Below are 13,374 nucleotides of genomic sequence, written 5' to 3'. Positions count from 1 at the left end.
CCATCACAAAGTCAGCCGAGCACTAGCTCTCCTGCCTCGCCCTCTCCCAGGTCTTCTCTGAGGCCACCTCCTCAGCCCACTGCCCCTTCCCCAAGTGTAAGCAGCTCCTCAGCGATGCACGCTTTCCACTGGCCGGCGTCACGCCCAGTTCTCAATACTTAAAGAACGTTCCACTGGGTGACCTTTCATCGACCTCTGTTCTGAACTCTGTATCTGATCACAGAAGCTGACTCACATCCCTGGAGTGGTGGTCCTGGTTCACCAGGCTACCATCTCCGCGGCATCCTTGCTGCACGTCTTCCCGTCCCCTCCCTTTCTACGCGGCCAGCACATCCTGTTCATTTACCGTTGTTCATGGTGCCTTTTCACATCTGTCACTTTGTTTCCACTCACAGCCAAAACTTTCAGTCTCTGAAGACTGACCAAATTAAGGCATATTTATGTACTGAGAGCCTCTGAAGACATTAAAATGATCAAGGAAATATGTTTATGATATGTGTTATAAACTTTTCCCCATGTAATAAATATAGTTAGCATTGTCCCACATATTATGTTATCTAAAAGGATAAATATGAAAATGTAATGGTGGTGATTTCTAGTTGATGGAATTACAAGGGATTTATTTTCATCCTTTAAAATAGCTTTCATCTCTTTTCTAATTTACTATAGTAAATACGTAATTCAGATATAATAAAAATATTTGATACGACAGTTAAGCCTAAGCTCTCTAAAACCTTCAGTTCCCACTCAACTCCTGTTTCTCTAAATTCTATCCCTTTCTCACTGGCTACCCTCCTCTCCCAAGAACCTGCATAACCTGGTCCCACTTTCCCCTCTGGGCTCATCGATGGCTCTTCTCTCTGGCTGGACATTGTTCACAGATAGTCCACGTGGGCTCCTGCCCCAGGGCCTCTGTGGCTGCTGTTCCAGGCGGCCTGGAACACCCTCCCCCAGAGAGCTTATCTGCACGATTCTCACATTCAGGTCTCTGCTTAAATCAACTTCATCAGAAAGGATTTTCAACCATTCTGTGTAAAATAGCATGTCCATAAGTTTCCTTATCTTTAAAAGTGGATTTTTTTTTTTCCCTGCGGGCGGGAGAGGGACACGCCACGTGGCTTGTGGGATCTTAGTTCCCCGACCAGGGATTGAACCCGGACCTTTGGCAGTGGAAGCGTGGAGTCCTAACCACTGGACTGCCAGGGAAGCCTCCAAAACTAGGTTAAGTAGCAAATGAGAAAATGTTCAAGAAGCGCCAGCAGATGGCCACAGACCGGGTGCTTTGCTAGGTGCCGCGAACACATGGTAATTAAACAGAGGCAAATCCTATTCCTGCGGCGTTTACATGGAAGGAAAGACAGGCGTTGAGTAAATAATTATATTTAATGTGTGTAATAAAAGGTAAAGTCCAGGGGCTTCCCTGGTGGCGCAGTGGTTGAGAGTCCGCCTGCCGATGCAGGGGACACGGGTTCGTGCCCCGGTCCAGGAAGATCCCACACGCCGCGGAGCGGCTGGGCCCGTGAGCCATGGCCGCTGAGCCTGCGCGTCTGGAGCCTGTGCTCCGCAACGGGAGAGGCCGCAACAGTGAGAGGCCCGCGTACCGCAAAAAAAAAAAAAAAAAAAAAAAAAGGTAAAGTCCAGGATGCATCAGAGCCTGAATCTAGAAGAGCTAGGCAGCAGAGAAAAACCGGCGGCGGGAGTGAGAATTAGGGAGAGATCAAAGGAAAATGATAAACTGTAGGGGTGGTGCTGAGGAGGGATGAGAGTAGAATAGAGAAGAGGGGTGTTCTGGGCAGAAAGAACATCCTGTGAGAACCACCCTGAGGGAAAAAGAAGACGGACTTCAGAAGCCATCAAAGAAGTTCAAGTTGGTCCAGAGTAAAAGAAAACTGGGGACACATGAGGGACAAGGCAGGAAAAGTAAGGGGACTGATCTCAGAGAGTCTGAGAAACAGAGGGTGCCCAGGGCTGGGGCTGCACGCCTCTCCTGAGAGCAGTGGAAAGCCAGGGAAAGTTCTGTGACAGGAGATCGGGGGCGGGGAGATGAGTCCCGGACCCGTGAACTCGAAGTGTCCACAAGACATCCTGGTGGACATGTAAATCAGTCAGGGAGACACACACACACAACACACTCAGAAGAGGGTTTGAGCTGAAGCTGCAGAACTGAAACTCAGTGGCATATAGATAGTAACTAGAGTCATGGGACTGAATGAGTGTACAGAGGCTTGAGGATTTCAGACATCTAAAGGTGGAAACATAAAAACTCCACCCATGTGAGTGACCCCTTCTGCTTGTACCAGAGCCATTACCTGAGGGTCCACTGAGGAGCATGGCTCCTGGTCCTGTCTGCTGCCATGCCTGTCTCCAGTCCTGTATCCTTTAGATGAACCAGCTGACAAATATGCCAATGGCAGGCAGGAGTGCCTGACTGAATCTAAGATGGGCTCTGAGTATTCTGAAGGTGGAGCTGGCAGAAGTTCTTGGTGGATTAGATATGAAGTACAAGGAAAAGAGCAAAGTAAACGATGACTTCAAGTCTTTCAGCCTGTTCTGCCAGAAGAACAAATTTCTCATCAGCTGAATTGGAAGAGGCTGTGCATAGAGCAGGTGGGTTTGGTTTTTTGTTTGGTTTTTTTTTGGGTGGGGAGGTAGGTCAAGAACTCAGATTTGGCGAGATTAAAGTTAGGGTTGTAATGTCTATGAGACATCTGAGAACTTCAGGAGAGAGGTCTGGCCTGGAGAATAAGTTAGGAGTCATTGGTAGGTGGATATTTTAAGCCATGAGACTAGATGAAAGCACAGAGGGAATGAGTATAGATACCAAAAGGGGAGGATGAAGACTGAGTCCCAGGGCCACCAACATCAAAAGTCAGAGAGAAGAGCGAGAACCAGCACAGGAGTCTGAGAAGGAGCTGCATGAGGCAGAGATAAAACCAAGAGAAGGTGATGACCTACAGGTCAAGTGAGAAAGCTGGTGCAGGTAGAGGGAGTAATCGTGTCAAATGCTGCTGATGATCAGATTAAGATGAGGTCTGAGACGTGACCAGGGAATTGAGCAACCTGGAGGTTACTGGTGACCTTGACAAGAGGAGAGTCAGGGAGCGCTGGGGGTGAAAGCCTAACTCGAGTGGGCTTGGCAAGAACTGGAGAAGAGTAATCTGAGATGTCACACAGAGACAACTGTTTCAGGCTGCAGAGGAGAACAAGAAATTGGGCAGTGCTCGGTGGGGAGGGTGGAGTCACGCTAAGCTTTGTGTGTGTGTTTCGGTGAGGCAAATAAGAGCGTTATCTGCCTGACGATGGGAATAATCTGACACAGAGATTAAAAAAATGAACATTTAGAGAAGAAGGGAGACATTTGCTACAATTATTCCTCAAGTAAGTGAAGCAAGTTCACTTCTGATTTTTGTAGATGGAGTGCAGACAGGTCCTGTGGTTACAGGCTGGGGGAGGGGCAGAGCGCATGGCAGGTGCAGATGGTGGTGGGTAAGGAGATGTGATGGTGAGAGTATTCTTAAGCTTTCTTCTAGTAGTTCTAAATGAGAATTAGGATGGGAAGAAGGTTGCAGAAAATTAAGGAGAGAGGAGAAGGTTTGAAATGATCCATCATCTAGGAGTTGCAAAGAGGGAACAAGACAGCCCAGGAAGACTGGTTCATGGACATAAATGGACTTACGTGTCTGGAGTAACCAGAAGATCTCATCACGGTGGCTACCTCATATCCCAGCACAGCACATTAAAGGATCCAAAAGGTTGAGAAGTCCAATGTGGTCGCTTATAAAAGGCAGAAGAATTTACTCAACTAAGCAAATATGCGGCGAGACTACACCCTGGGCGATTTCAGGAAGTGTGTGCCTCTCCCTCTGTAGGAGGGAGTTCAGAGTGAGCTCCGAGGGAGTTCAGATATTGTCAGTTCTCCTGCTCTACACACCTCATCTGACTTGACCCAGGGGCTGCAACAAATATGTGAGGGAAGTCTACAAGAGCTTTCGGACATTAGAGAATTTGAAGACTGTTACACCAATCATTTTCAGAAAAGGTAGATCAAAAAATCGTCTCTAGTATAAAAATGGGTGAGGAGAAATTTAACTCCAACCCAATCCATTTTCTCCTGATAAATAAAGCATCTTAGTTCTAGACTATTAACTCCAATATTAAACCCAAGAAACATTTGTTAACTTTAGGGGTTAATGTGCACTAAAAGAGCCAAGTCTCTTTCTCTGTGGGGAATTACCCCATTTTTCTTGATCACTTGGGTATTTTGTTAGTTCAACATAGGCACCATGAGAGTAAGGGATACTACAATAGAAAATTTAAGGAATGGCAACAATTCTGAAATACAACCTACAGCCTTGCTTAAAACACACAATGTAACTAGTGAGGTTGTGAGAGAAATTGGCTGGAGACAGGGGGCTTCGATTCTATACAATGTAGCCGTTTACAGAAACCAGAGAGACCTAGGTTCAAGTCTGAATTTTGCTACTTATTAACTGTGTGATGTTGATCAAGTCATTTAAACACCCTTGGCTCAGTTTCCTCATCCATAAAATGTGAATAATGGTAGTTGTGAGAATTAAATGATTTAATGTGTGCAAAGCACTTAGTAGAGAGCTTAAGATGTGGGAAACCCTCAGTAGTTGATGGTGATGGTGATGGTGATGGTGATGATGATGGTGATGATGGTGGTGATGATGGTGGTGATGGTGATGATGATAATGATGTGGTGATGATGATGGTGATGGTGGTGGTGGTGACAGTGATGATGCTGTGATGATGGTGACTGTGATGACGATGATGGTGGTGGTGACAGGGATGATGATGGTGGTGGTGGTGGTGATGATAATGTGATGATGATGGTGATGGTGGTGATGATGGTGGTGATGATGGTGATGATGATGGTGGTGATGGTGATGATAATGATGTGATGATGATGATGGTGATGGTGGTGGTGGTGATAGTGATGATGATGTGATGATGGTGACTGTGATGACGATGATGGTGGTGGTGACAGTGATGATGATGGTGGTGGTGGTGGTGATGATAATGTGATGATGATGGTGATGATGGTGGTGATGATGGTGGTGATGATGGTGATGATGATGGTGGTGGTGGTGTTAGTGACAGTAAGGAAGAAGAAGGGGAGGAGGCACAGACAGAGGAGAAAGAAGGAAGAAGAGGAGAAGAATGAGGTTGCCGTAGTGATGCTGGTGGTAGATGGTGGTGGTGGTGGTGTGTGGTGACTCCAAGTCTACCACAGGGAAACTGTTCCAGAGGCAAAAAAAATGCTTGCATTTTGGGGGTCCATGGGCAATTTGCCTGCTACATTGTAGACACTCAATAATCACTAATTGAATGAACTAATGTTCTGATAATTTCTAAAGCTCATCTCAGCTCCACAGCATCTGCTAACCCTGTGAATGTATAGTAGTCTTTCTGTGGATCTTCACATTTACACTTGTAATGTAAAAAGTGAATGAATTCTTTGTGGTATTTGTAAAAATCCATTATGAAGGCACAGTTAATCACCACAGTTATTTCATCCACTTTAAGCTATTACATCTTCAGGGAGCAGGAGGCAAGGGACTGATCAGGAAGAGGAATAAGTGAAGGAAAAGTTGGAGGGGGGCAGCTAAAAGGGCAGGGGAAACAGTAATGGTCCCTCACACTCTTGACAGTGCCTGGTCTCTGGGGAGACCTGACCACCGGGCTAATTTGCAATAAAACTTCACACTGTGCTTACATTTACAAAGGAAGAATCCACTTAAGAAAGCTCCTGGACCCCAAAGTCATGTGTATTTGAAACGCAGGTGGTCTTATGAATAGACTTAACCTGCTGAAACACAGAGGCTGGGCATTTTCTGCTGGGCACAAGGCCACTTCTCAACTGCTTGTATTAACGCCCAGCTTTGTGGCTATAACAAAATCTTGGCTGGCTTCCTCCGGCCAGAAAGCCAGCACATCTCAGAGCCAGCTCTGCGCATCTGCAGCATGGACTAGCTCATGAGATACAAAAACACCTTTCAACAGTAACCGACACGGGTTCCTGCAGAAACTTCGGTGCCCCTGGGCCTCCAGATCTCTGCTTTTACACTTTTTACATTTTTTGCACAGGGAAAGCTGGTTTAGGCCAAGTCTGAGACCATGGGCACCCTAATATGAAGATCTCCCTATATTATTTTAGCACCTCATGGAGTCTTTGCAGGGCCCCCTCTGACCTGCTCTGAACCCTATACCTTTGAGACCAAGTTTATGCACCTTTGTTGAAACCCCTTCTCAGGAGGATGAGGGCATCACATGCTTCCTGCACCTCGCTCCCGGCTGCCTTTGCTCCTCCCCGTTTTGTGCCCAGAATGACTCTGTGCTCCTTAAGAAGAGAGCGATCACCTTTTATCCCCAAGGTCAGGCCAGCGCACAATCCATGCTTACCTCCTTCCTCCGCAATATGGGTAAATGCAAACAGGAAGCAGAGGCTGAGTCCCCCTCAACACCAAAGGTAAAATTACTTCCTCAGTCAAATGACAAAGACCTTGGCTCAATATATGCTTTGGATTTCCATGTGCCCCCCACTGGCATTCACAATACACTGCTCTCATTTCTCCCCAATTCCATCTTATAAAATACATTCCCTCTGAGATTCAGCTACTTCTTTAATTTTTAAATAAGTGAATCTAAGGATCAGAAATTAATACCTAAGCCATAGTGGAGGACAAAGGAGAAGCTACTGTCCTAGTAGGAGACTAAAGGCAAAAAGTCAATGCTGGTTGATTTTCAAGAGTTTGTGAAGCATAAGAAGCATTTCAGAGGAGTCTGACAGCAAGAAAACGTAATCACACGGTGTCACTCAACAAAACAGTAGTGGAAAGAGCACAAAAGGGGAAGTGAGGAGACAGGCTTCCAGCCACAGCTGTGTCACTAACTAGCTCTGTGACCTCAGAAAATTCACTTAACCTCTCTGGGCCTCATTTACTGTAGAAGGCAGGATGTGAACTAGATCTCTAGCATTCCACTACAAAGGTTCTTTGACCTGAGGATTAATTTTCAAGTGCATCCCACTGAGGCTAAGACTAAATGCAAACAATATCCATGGAGATAGCAGCAGAGGTTCTAGGACCAGACTACACGAGAGGGATGCAGCAAAGCCTGCAGAAGATGGGGAGCAGTCATTTACATCTTTCCTCCCAGGACTGCACCCTGAAAATTGTTTCAGACCCAACTACAGGAAATGGACTGTTTTGAACCAAAACATGCCTTATAAACATACTGCCTTTTTCCACCAGTTCTATTTTGCTTTATTGTTTATAAAAATCAGCCCAAAGAAGATTTCATCCAGATTAAAGTTCAAGAGGAAAATTAATTTATCTGCATCGATGCACAAGGCTCCGCTGTTTCCTTCATTAGACAGCATTCTAGAAGAAACCTTTTAGTTCCTTTTGGCCCTTGTATCTAGCTGGAGTGAAAGCAAGAGGAGTACAAAAGGGAATAAAGAACATGGAGAAAGGAGGAAGGTTCAGCTGTGTCTCTCCCCGTCTTGTTGCTTAGCAACACCTCACATCTCCATCTGAGAAATTATGATTCAGGGAGGCGACACGGAGGACCCATTTCCCATGAAGAAGCAGCCTGATTTTACCAGATGAGCATTTTCTTAGACTGATAATAAGATGGTGCTCACAGCAAGAGCTCTGAGGATCCACTTCTACAGCCAGAGAGAGAAGGTGAAAGGCAAACTACGACACCCAAACTCTCAAAAAGTGGCAGGGAGTGGGAAAGTGCTTTCTCACATGCACTCAGGACTCAGGACTCACCACTTATCCACTTAGCCTCGGGATCATGAATTTTGAAATCTTCACTGAAGAGATCTTCCACAGTCACCTTCTTCTTTTGAGACAGACTGTTATCTTCCGCTAGAAAAGAACGAGGCAAATGGTCAAAATTTTTGTTTTTTGGTAAAAAAAAAAAGAGGAGTATAAAATATTCTGATTGCCATTCAGAAATAATATATATGGTAAGACATAATTTCTATAAGTAAGTGCTGAACAAAAGAATGCTTTCTGTTTTTAGCTAAGCTATCAAAAACTATGGTAAGGGGGCTTCCCTGGTGGCACAGTGGTTGAGAGTTCGCCTGCCGATGCAGGGGACACGGGTTCGTGCCCCGGTCTGGGAGGATCCCACATGCCGCGGAGCGGCTGGGCCCGTGAGCCATGGCTGCTGGGCCTGCGTGTTCGGAGCCTGTGCTCCGCAACGCGAGAGGCCATAGCAGTGAGAGGCCCGCGTACCGCAAAAAAAAAAAAAAACTATGGTAAGGGGAATCACGGTTCAGTAAAATGGCATCATTATGCCCCCTCTGCCTGCAAAACATGAATGATCGTATTTCTTACATATGAAGGTAAACAGTTGTTTCAAAGCTGACTGATGAGCAATAAGGCGGGAATAGTCAAGAAAGGAAAGGATCTCAACTTGTTATGTAACAGTCATTCATTAAGCACTTACAACGCCAACTGCAGATAACACGTTGGATGCTGAAAATTCAAAGACAACTAACACATTCCTTAGGTATTTATTCTCCATGTGCCTCACTTGTCCCTGGCTGCCTTTAGGTTGGGGATTAGTTCTTCAGATAGAATCACGCCCCAAATTCTGTGTGCCAACTACCAGATTTTGCCCTCCCTTACCTGGATCACCATGCTTGGGAGTAAGCACCTGGGATAAGACTTGAACATCCATCCCAAGAGGCAATGTTTAGCTAAGGGCCCCAGCGGGAGACTTTAGGAACCTGGCAGCTTTTATCCTGTTTCCTGAGGTTGAAGTGTCTGGGGTTTTAGATCTGCCTCAGAAGACGTTCTCTCCAGTGGCACAAAAATCCATTCATCTACTTTGAAAAGACAAAGGGCTGTCTGGGCACCTGACCTGTGAGACTAAGCAGATTAAACCCACAGAACAGGACACCAAACCACCTTCATCTCCTTTATAATAAGAAGAAACTCTTTATCTTAACCATTTCTGATGTACATCATTTACTAGAATGTTTATTTATGATCCCGCCCTCTTAAACAGAAGACGCCAGCTGTGGTGCTCTTCCTGAGATTCAGGTCCTCCTTTCTCCCGTTTTGTGTTGGGCTGCTGTGAGGGGGATCCTCAGTGCTAATCAAGGTGTGGAGGTCTGTGTGCCTCCTACGTGAGGTGGTTTCAGATCAGTATGCTTTTACATTTGGATGTTTGGTTGTTACGTCTGTTTCTCTCCTCAATTTCTGGCTGTTGAGCCACCTTCATTTCTTGGGCTGTCACAATGCTTGCCCTCAACAGTACCCTTTGCCTCTTTCAACTTTCTGTTTCAAAATCTGTGGCAGGTTGGGAAAACAAAAAGAATTTTTGTTATACTACATAATCAAATAAGAATATAGACTCTCTGAATGAAATCTCCGAAGCTTCCTCTAGGGTTCTAGCATGTAGATTTTGTTACATCTCCTATGGTTTCTTTCTTTTGGCCTCCCTGGATGTGACAGATTACTGAAATTCTCAGAAACGTTGCACACTGACTGATTTCTTGCATATCAAATAGGATTAATGTGTGTAAAAGTCTTTCGAAATTTACAGAATGATAAGGTTCAAGGTGGCCTTCTTGTTAGACCTGATTATATGTGGAGCTCTCCCAGGGGCTGATCAAAACATGTTAAAACCAAACCAAATTCTTTCCTCTAGGACCTTCCTATCTGCAATTGAAGCAGCCCCGAAAAAAGACACACCGCTTCAAACACAATGCATTTCAGTATGGAAGACAGACAATAAATGAAAATTTTAAAGATTACTAGACAACAGTCTAATAAAAGTTATACCGTGATCTAGTAATTAAGAAGTATACTTGCAACTAGTCGATAAGTGCACAGTACAGTGATTATAGACAACAATACTATATTATAAACATCAAACTTGTTAAGAGACTAGATCTTAATTATTCCTACCGAAAAAAAAGATAATTATGTGACGTTATAGAGGGTGTTAGCTAACCCTACAAAGGCAATCATATTGTAATATATAAATGTATCAAATCAACATGTTGTACACCTTAAACTTACACAATGTTATATGTCAAATATATTTCAATTAAAATACAATAAATAAAATTTAAAAAGGACAAAGAATAAAAATTTCAGAGACAGCTATATGGTCAGAAAATAATCATATTAAAACTTAAATTGTTATCTAAGTAAACACCATTATTCAGGGATGATTCTAGCTCCACATTTTGGTTATCCACATGTCTAATAAGAAAAGAATGAAAGACTGTCATTTCAACAAACTTTGGGTAAACTATGAAAAGCCAATTTATTCACTTTATAAAAAATTTTCTTTTCACAAATGACTAGGAATTCATCCAAAAATATATATATATTTGGGGTTTTTTTGGCTGCGCCGCGTGGCACGCGGAACACCCCCAACCAGGGATTGAATCTGTGCCCCCTGCATTGGAAGCGTGCCCCTGCACCACCAGGGAAGTCCAAAAATGTGTTTTATTTTTAAAAAACTATTACTTCCTCTGTTTTTAAAACATACTTTAAAATCTTACACGACTTAAATAGGGACAGCCTGTAATGGTGGCATTATGATATACACTATACAAAGTGCTCCGCCCACGCCAGGACACTTGCTTGTGTCAATATCAGCTCTGCCTCCTCAAAACCATCACCGCTGGCCTCTCTGGACCTTGACGGCTTGCTCACGTGGTCAAGTGCTATCTGAGTTACTGACTTACAGCCTGATGCATTCCAAAAACCCTTTGAAGTGGTGACAAGCACGAATGACTGCCATGTTCAGGAGTCATGCTGAGCCCTGAAGAATCACAAATGAAAGACCTTATAAGCTGACCTTAAGAATCTCACAGAGCAATGGAACCAAGGCTGAAAGAAGGACCACACTGTAGCAGTGACAGAGCTGAGGGCATCAGGACCTGGCGTGCTAATATTTAAGGAGACTGCAGAATAAAAAGTAGGGGGAATTCCAGAAAGAATTCTTTGAGAAAAGAACCCCCTAGCCAAGATAAAAGAGATAAAAGAAGAACATTCAAGCTAGGAGGACTGCAAGGGCATGAAGGCATTGGTGAATGCAGTATTTTCAGGAAATTGTGAGCACGTCGACATTGGCACAGTAGAAAGTGCGAGTTGAAAATGTCTCGAGATGAAGGCAGATTCTCTCATTATATCTGATATTCTGAAATTCCATTAGAAAGTGTCTGCTTGTGGATCTTCTTTAAACATCCTGCTTCCCAGTCAGTAGTGTTTTCAGTCTAAGAACTACTTTCTCTGGATCAGGAATATTACCAGTAACTGTCTCAGTCAACATTACTGCTCCATCCTTCCAGACCCCACTGGACCTGCACAGGAGTTTTTAGGTCCAGCCTCCAAACTCCTAGCTTTTTCTTTCACGTCTTTGGCATTTTTATGTCTTTGGGAGCATTTGCATGATTTCTTCAGCTCCATCTTCCACTTTATGAATCAGCATGATTTCTTCAGCTCCGTCTTCCACTCTATCTACTTGCATGATTTCTTCAGCTCCGTCTTCCACTTTATCTACTTGCATGATTTCTTCAGCTCCATTTTCCACTTTATTTTTTCTCTAGTGTGTCTAACTGTTTCATTTCACTACTAAGTTTTAAATTTTTAAATAATTATATTTTAATTTCTAATATTCCTAATTAGCTTTCTCAAGATCATCGACTCTTACAGTTGCAAGCTCTTTTATCACATCGATCATTCAAAAAAAAAAAACCCTAAAGTGTCATTTTCTGTTTTCCCTAGCTGATTTATATTTCTTTGGAGTTAAGTTCTTATATGTGTTAAGCTGGTATGCTGCTTTTAGGGGATGGTTTCTGTGGGTCCTTTGATCTTAGTTGTGAGGTTCTCTCCTGCAAGTGTCCTGGTGGTGTGGTCACAAGAATGTCCTGGGCAGTCAGAGGGTCCATCCGGGTAATGGCTCTCACCAGGCCTATGTGGCCATTTGGGCTGGAGCCCTTTCAGAGATTCAAGAACCTCTGAACATAAATGCCATTTTAAGGCAGGGGCCACTTGTCCAGCCTCTGGCCTCCATAGACACCAGTATCCTATCCCCTCCTGTTGGACCTGACTTTAGCCTCTGTTCCTTTAGGGCAGCAGGGATTTGGCCTTACTTGCTGCTGTAGGTTTTTACCTGGTCCTTCTTCTAAGAATACTTTTCTATTCTAGGTATAGGAAGAACTCCCTTTCTGGTTTTTGACTGCAGCTATGTTTTTACTATATATCTTCTCTCATTTCTAAACGCTTGAAATGAAAAGGAAAAACTTCTATGCTCAACCTGTCACCTTTAAATGAAAATCAACATACACATGGAGATATAAGAAGTGGCCAGTGGCTCTTAGAGTTTGGACTTTATCCTGAAGAAAATTTGGGGATGATTGAAAAGTGAAGTTTCCTTCAGTCCTATAGTCAGATAACCACATGGCACTTGTAATTAACTTGGCATCTTGGTTAGCTCACTGGCATGCAAAGGTCTGTTATAATCTGTAGTGATGTAGTTGTTCTTTGTGTAGGTCAGTAATATAATGCAAGGCTCCTTTCCATTCCTGATGCTTGTTAAATAGTTATGTTGTTAAATAGTACAATTATTGGACAACATTCTGGAACCTCTTCTCCAGAGATTTTTAATATTAGAAACAAATCCTTTGACCCTAAAGCAGGTTAATCTGACGCATAATCCTCCCAGGTGTTTTCAATACTGCTAGTGGGGGCGGGGGTTAGCTACTGACAAACCCAAGGTGATAACAGAGAAAACCTACCCAGATTACTCAGAAGTCTCTTGTAAACGCTGCTTTTGTTAGAAATTGGAATAACTGACAACTCTAAAATGTTTTGCAGTCTTTGGAGGATTCTGAGAGTTATTACCTCTCGATCCTACAAGAAGGAGGACGAAGGAACACCATTTTATGGAAGGTAAACCTGAGCTCCTGAGAGGCTGAGTGGCTTCTCCAAAGATTCATGGTAAGGCAGTAAAGCTAACATTAACCACATTTGCAGAACTTAAATATTGACATTATTCACAGAATCTGGCTTGTTCACAACCTAATCCAGAACTGGGATGCTAATAAAATCACAAAATGCAGGTAATGTTAATGATGATCCTGATAAAACACTATGTTCTCCAGGTAAAAAAGTTTTCTGTAAATAAAGAAAAGGTTGGAAAAAAACATTTTAAGGCATACATTTCCTTAATTAGAAAAAACTTAGCCACCAAAGCAGATTAACAAGGAACTCATACTATCAATATAATGACTGGCACATAGCAAGTGGTCACCCTGCTACGAGTAGTTTGGCTGATGTCAAGTACTAAGTGCTTTCAAAACTCGAAGGG

General features: G+C 43.5%; 1 protein-coding gene across 2 annotated transcripts in view; it reads right to left on the bottom strand.

Moving 5' to 3' along the window:
* The window catches only part of DPP6 (dipeptidyl peptidase like 6), a 772,268-nt gene that overhangs the window by 368,071 nt on the left and 390,823 nt on the right, over positions 1–13,374 (bottom strand). For both annotated transcript variants that reach the window (XM_060021180.1, XM_060021181.1), the window contains exon 3: positions 7,803–7,901. In XM_060021180.1, the coding sequence (XP_059877163.1) occupies positions 7,803–7,901 (99 nt within the window). The remainder of the gene's footprint in view (positions 1–7,802; positions 7,902–13,374) is intronic.

Source organism: Delphinus delphis, chromosome 9, assembly GCF_949987515.2.
Source record: "Delphinus delphis chromosome 9, mDelDel1.2, whole genome shotgun sequence".
NCBI classification, from domain to species: Eukaryota; Metazoa; Chordata; class Mammalia; order Artiodactyla; family Delphinidae; genus Delphinus; species Delphinus delphis.
This window is presented reverse-complemented; position numbering and strand designations above follow the sequence as displayed.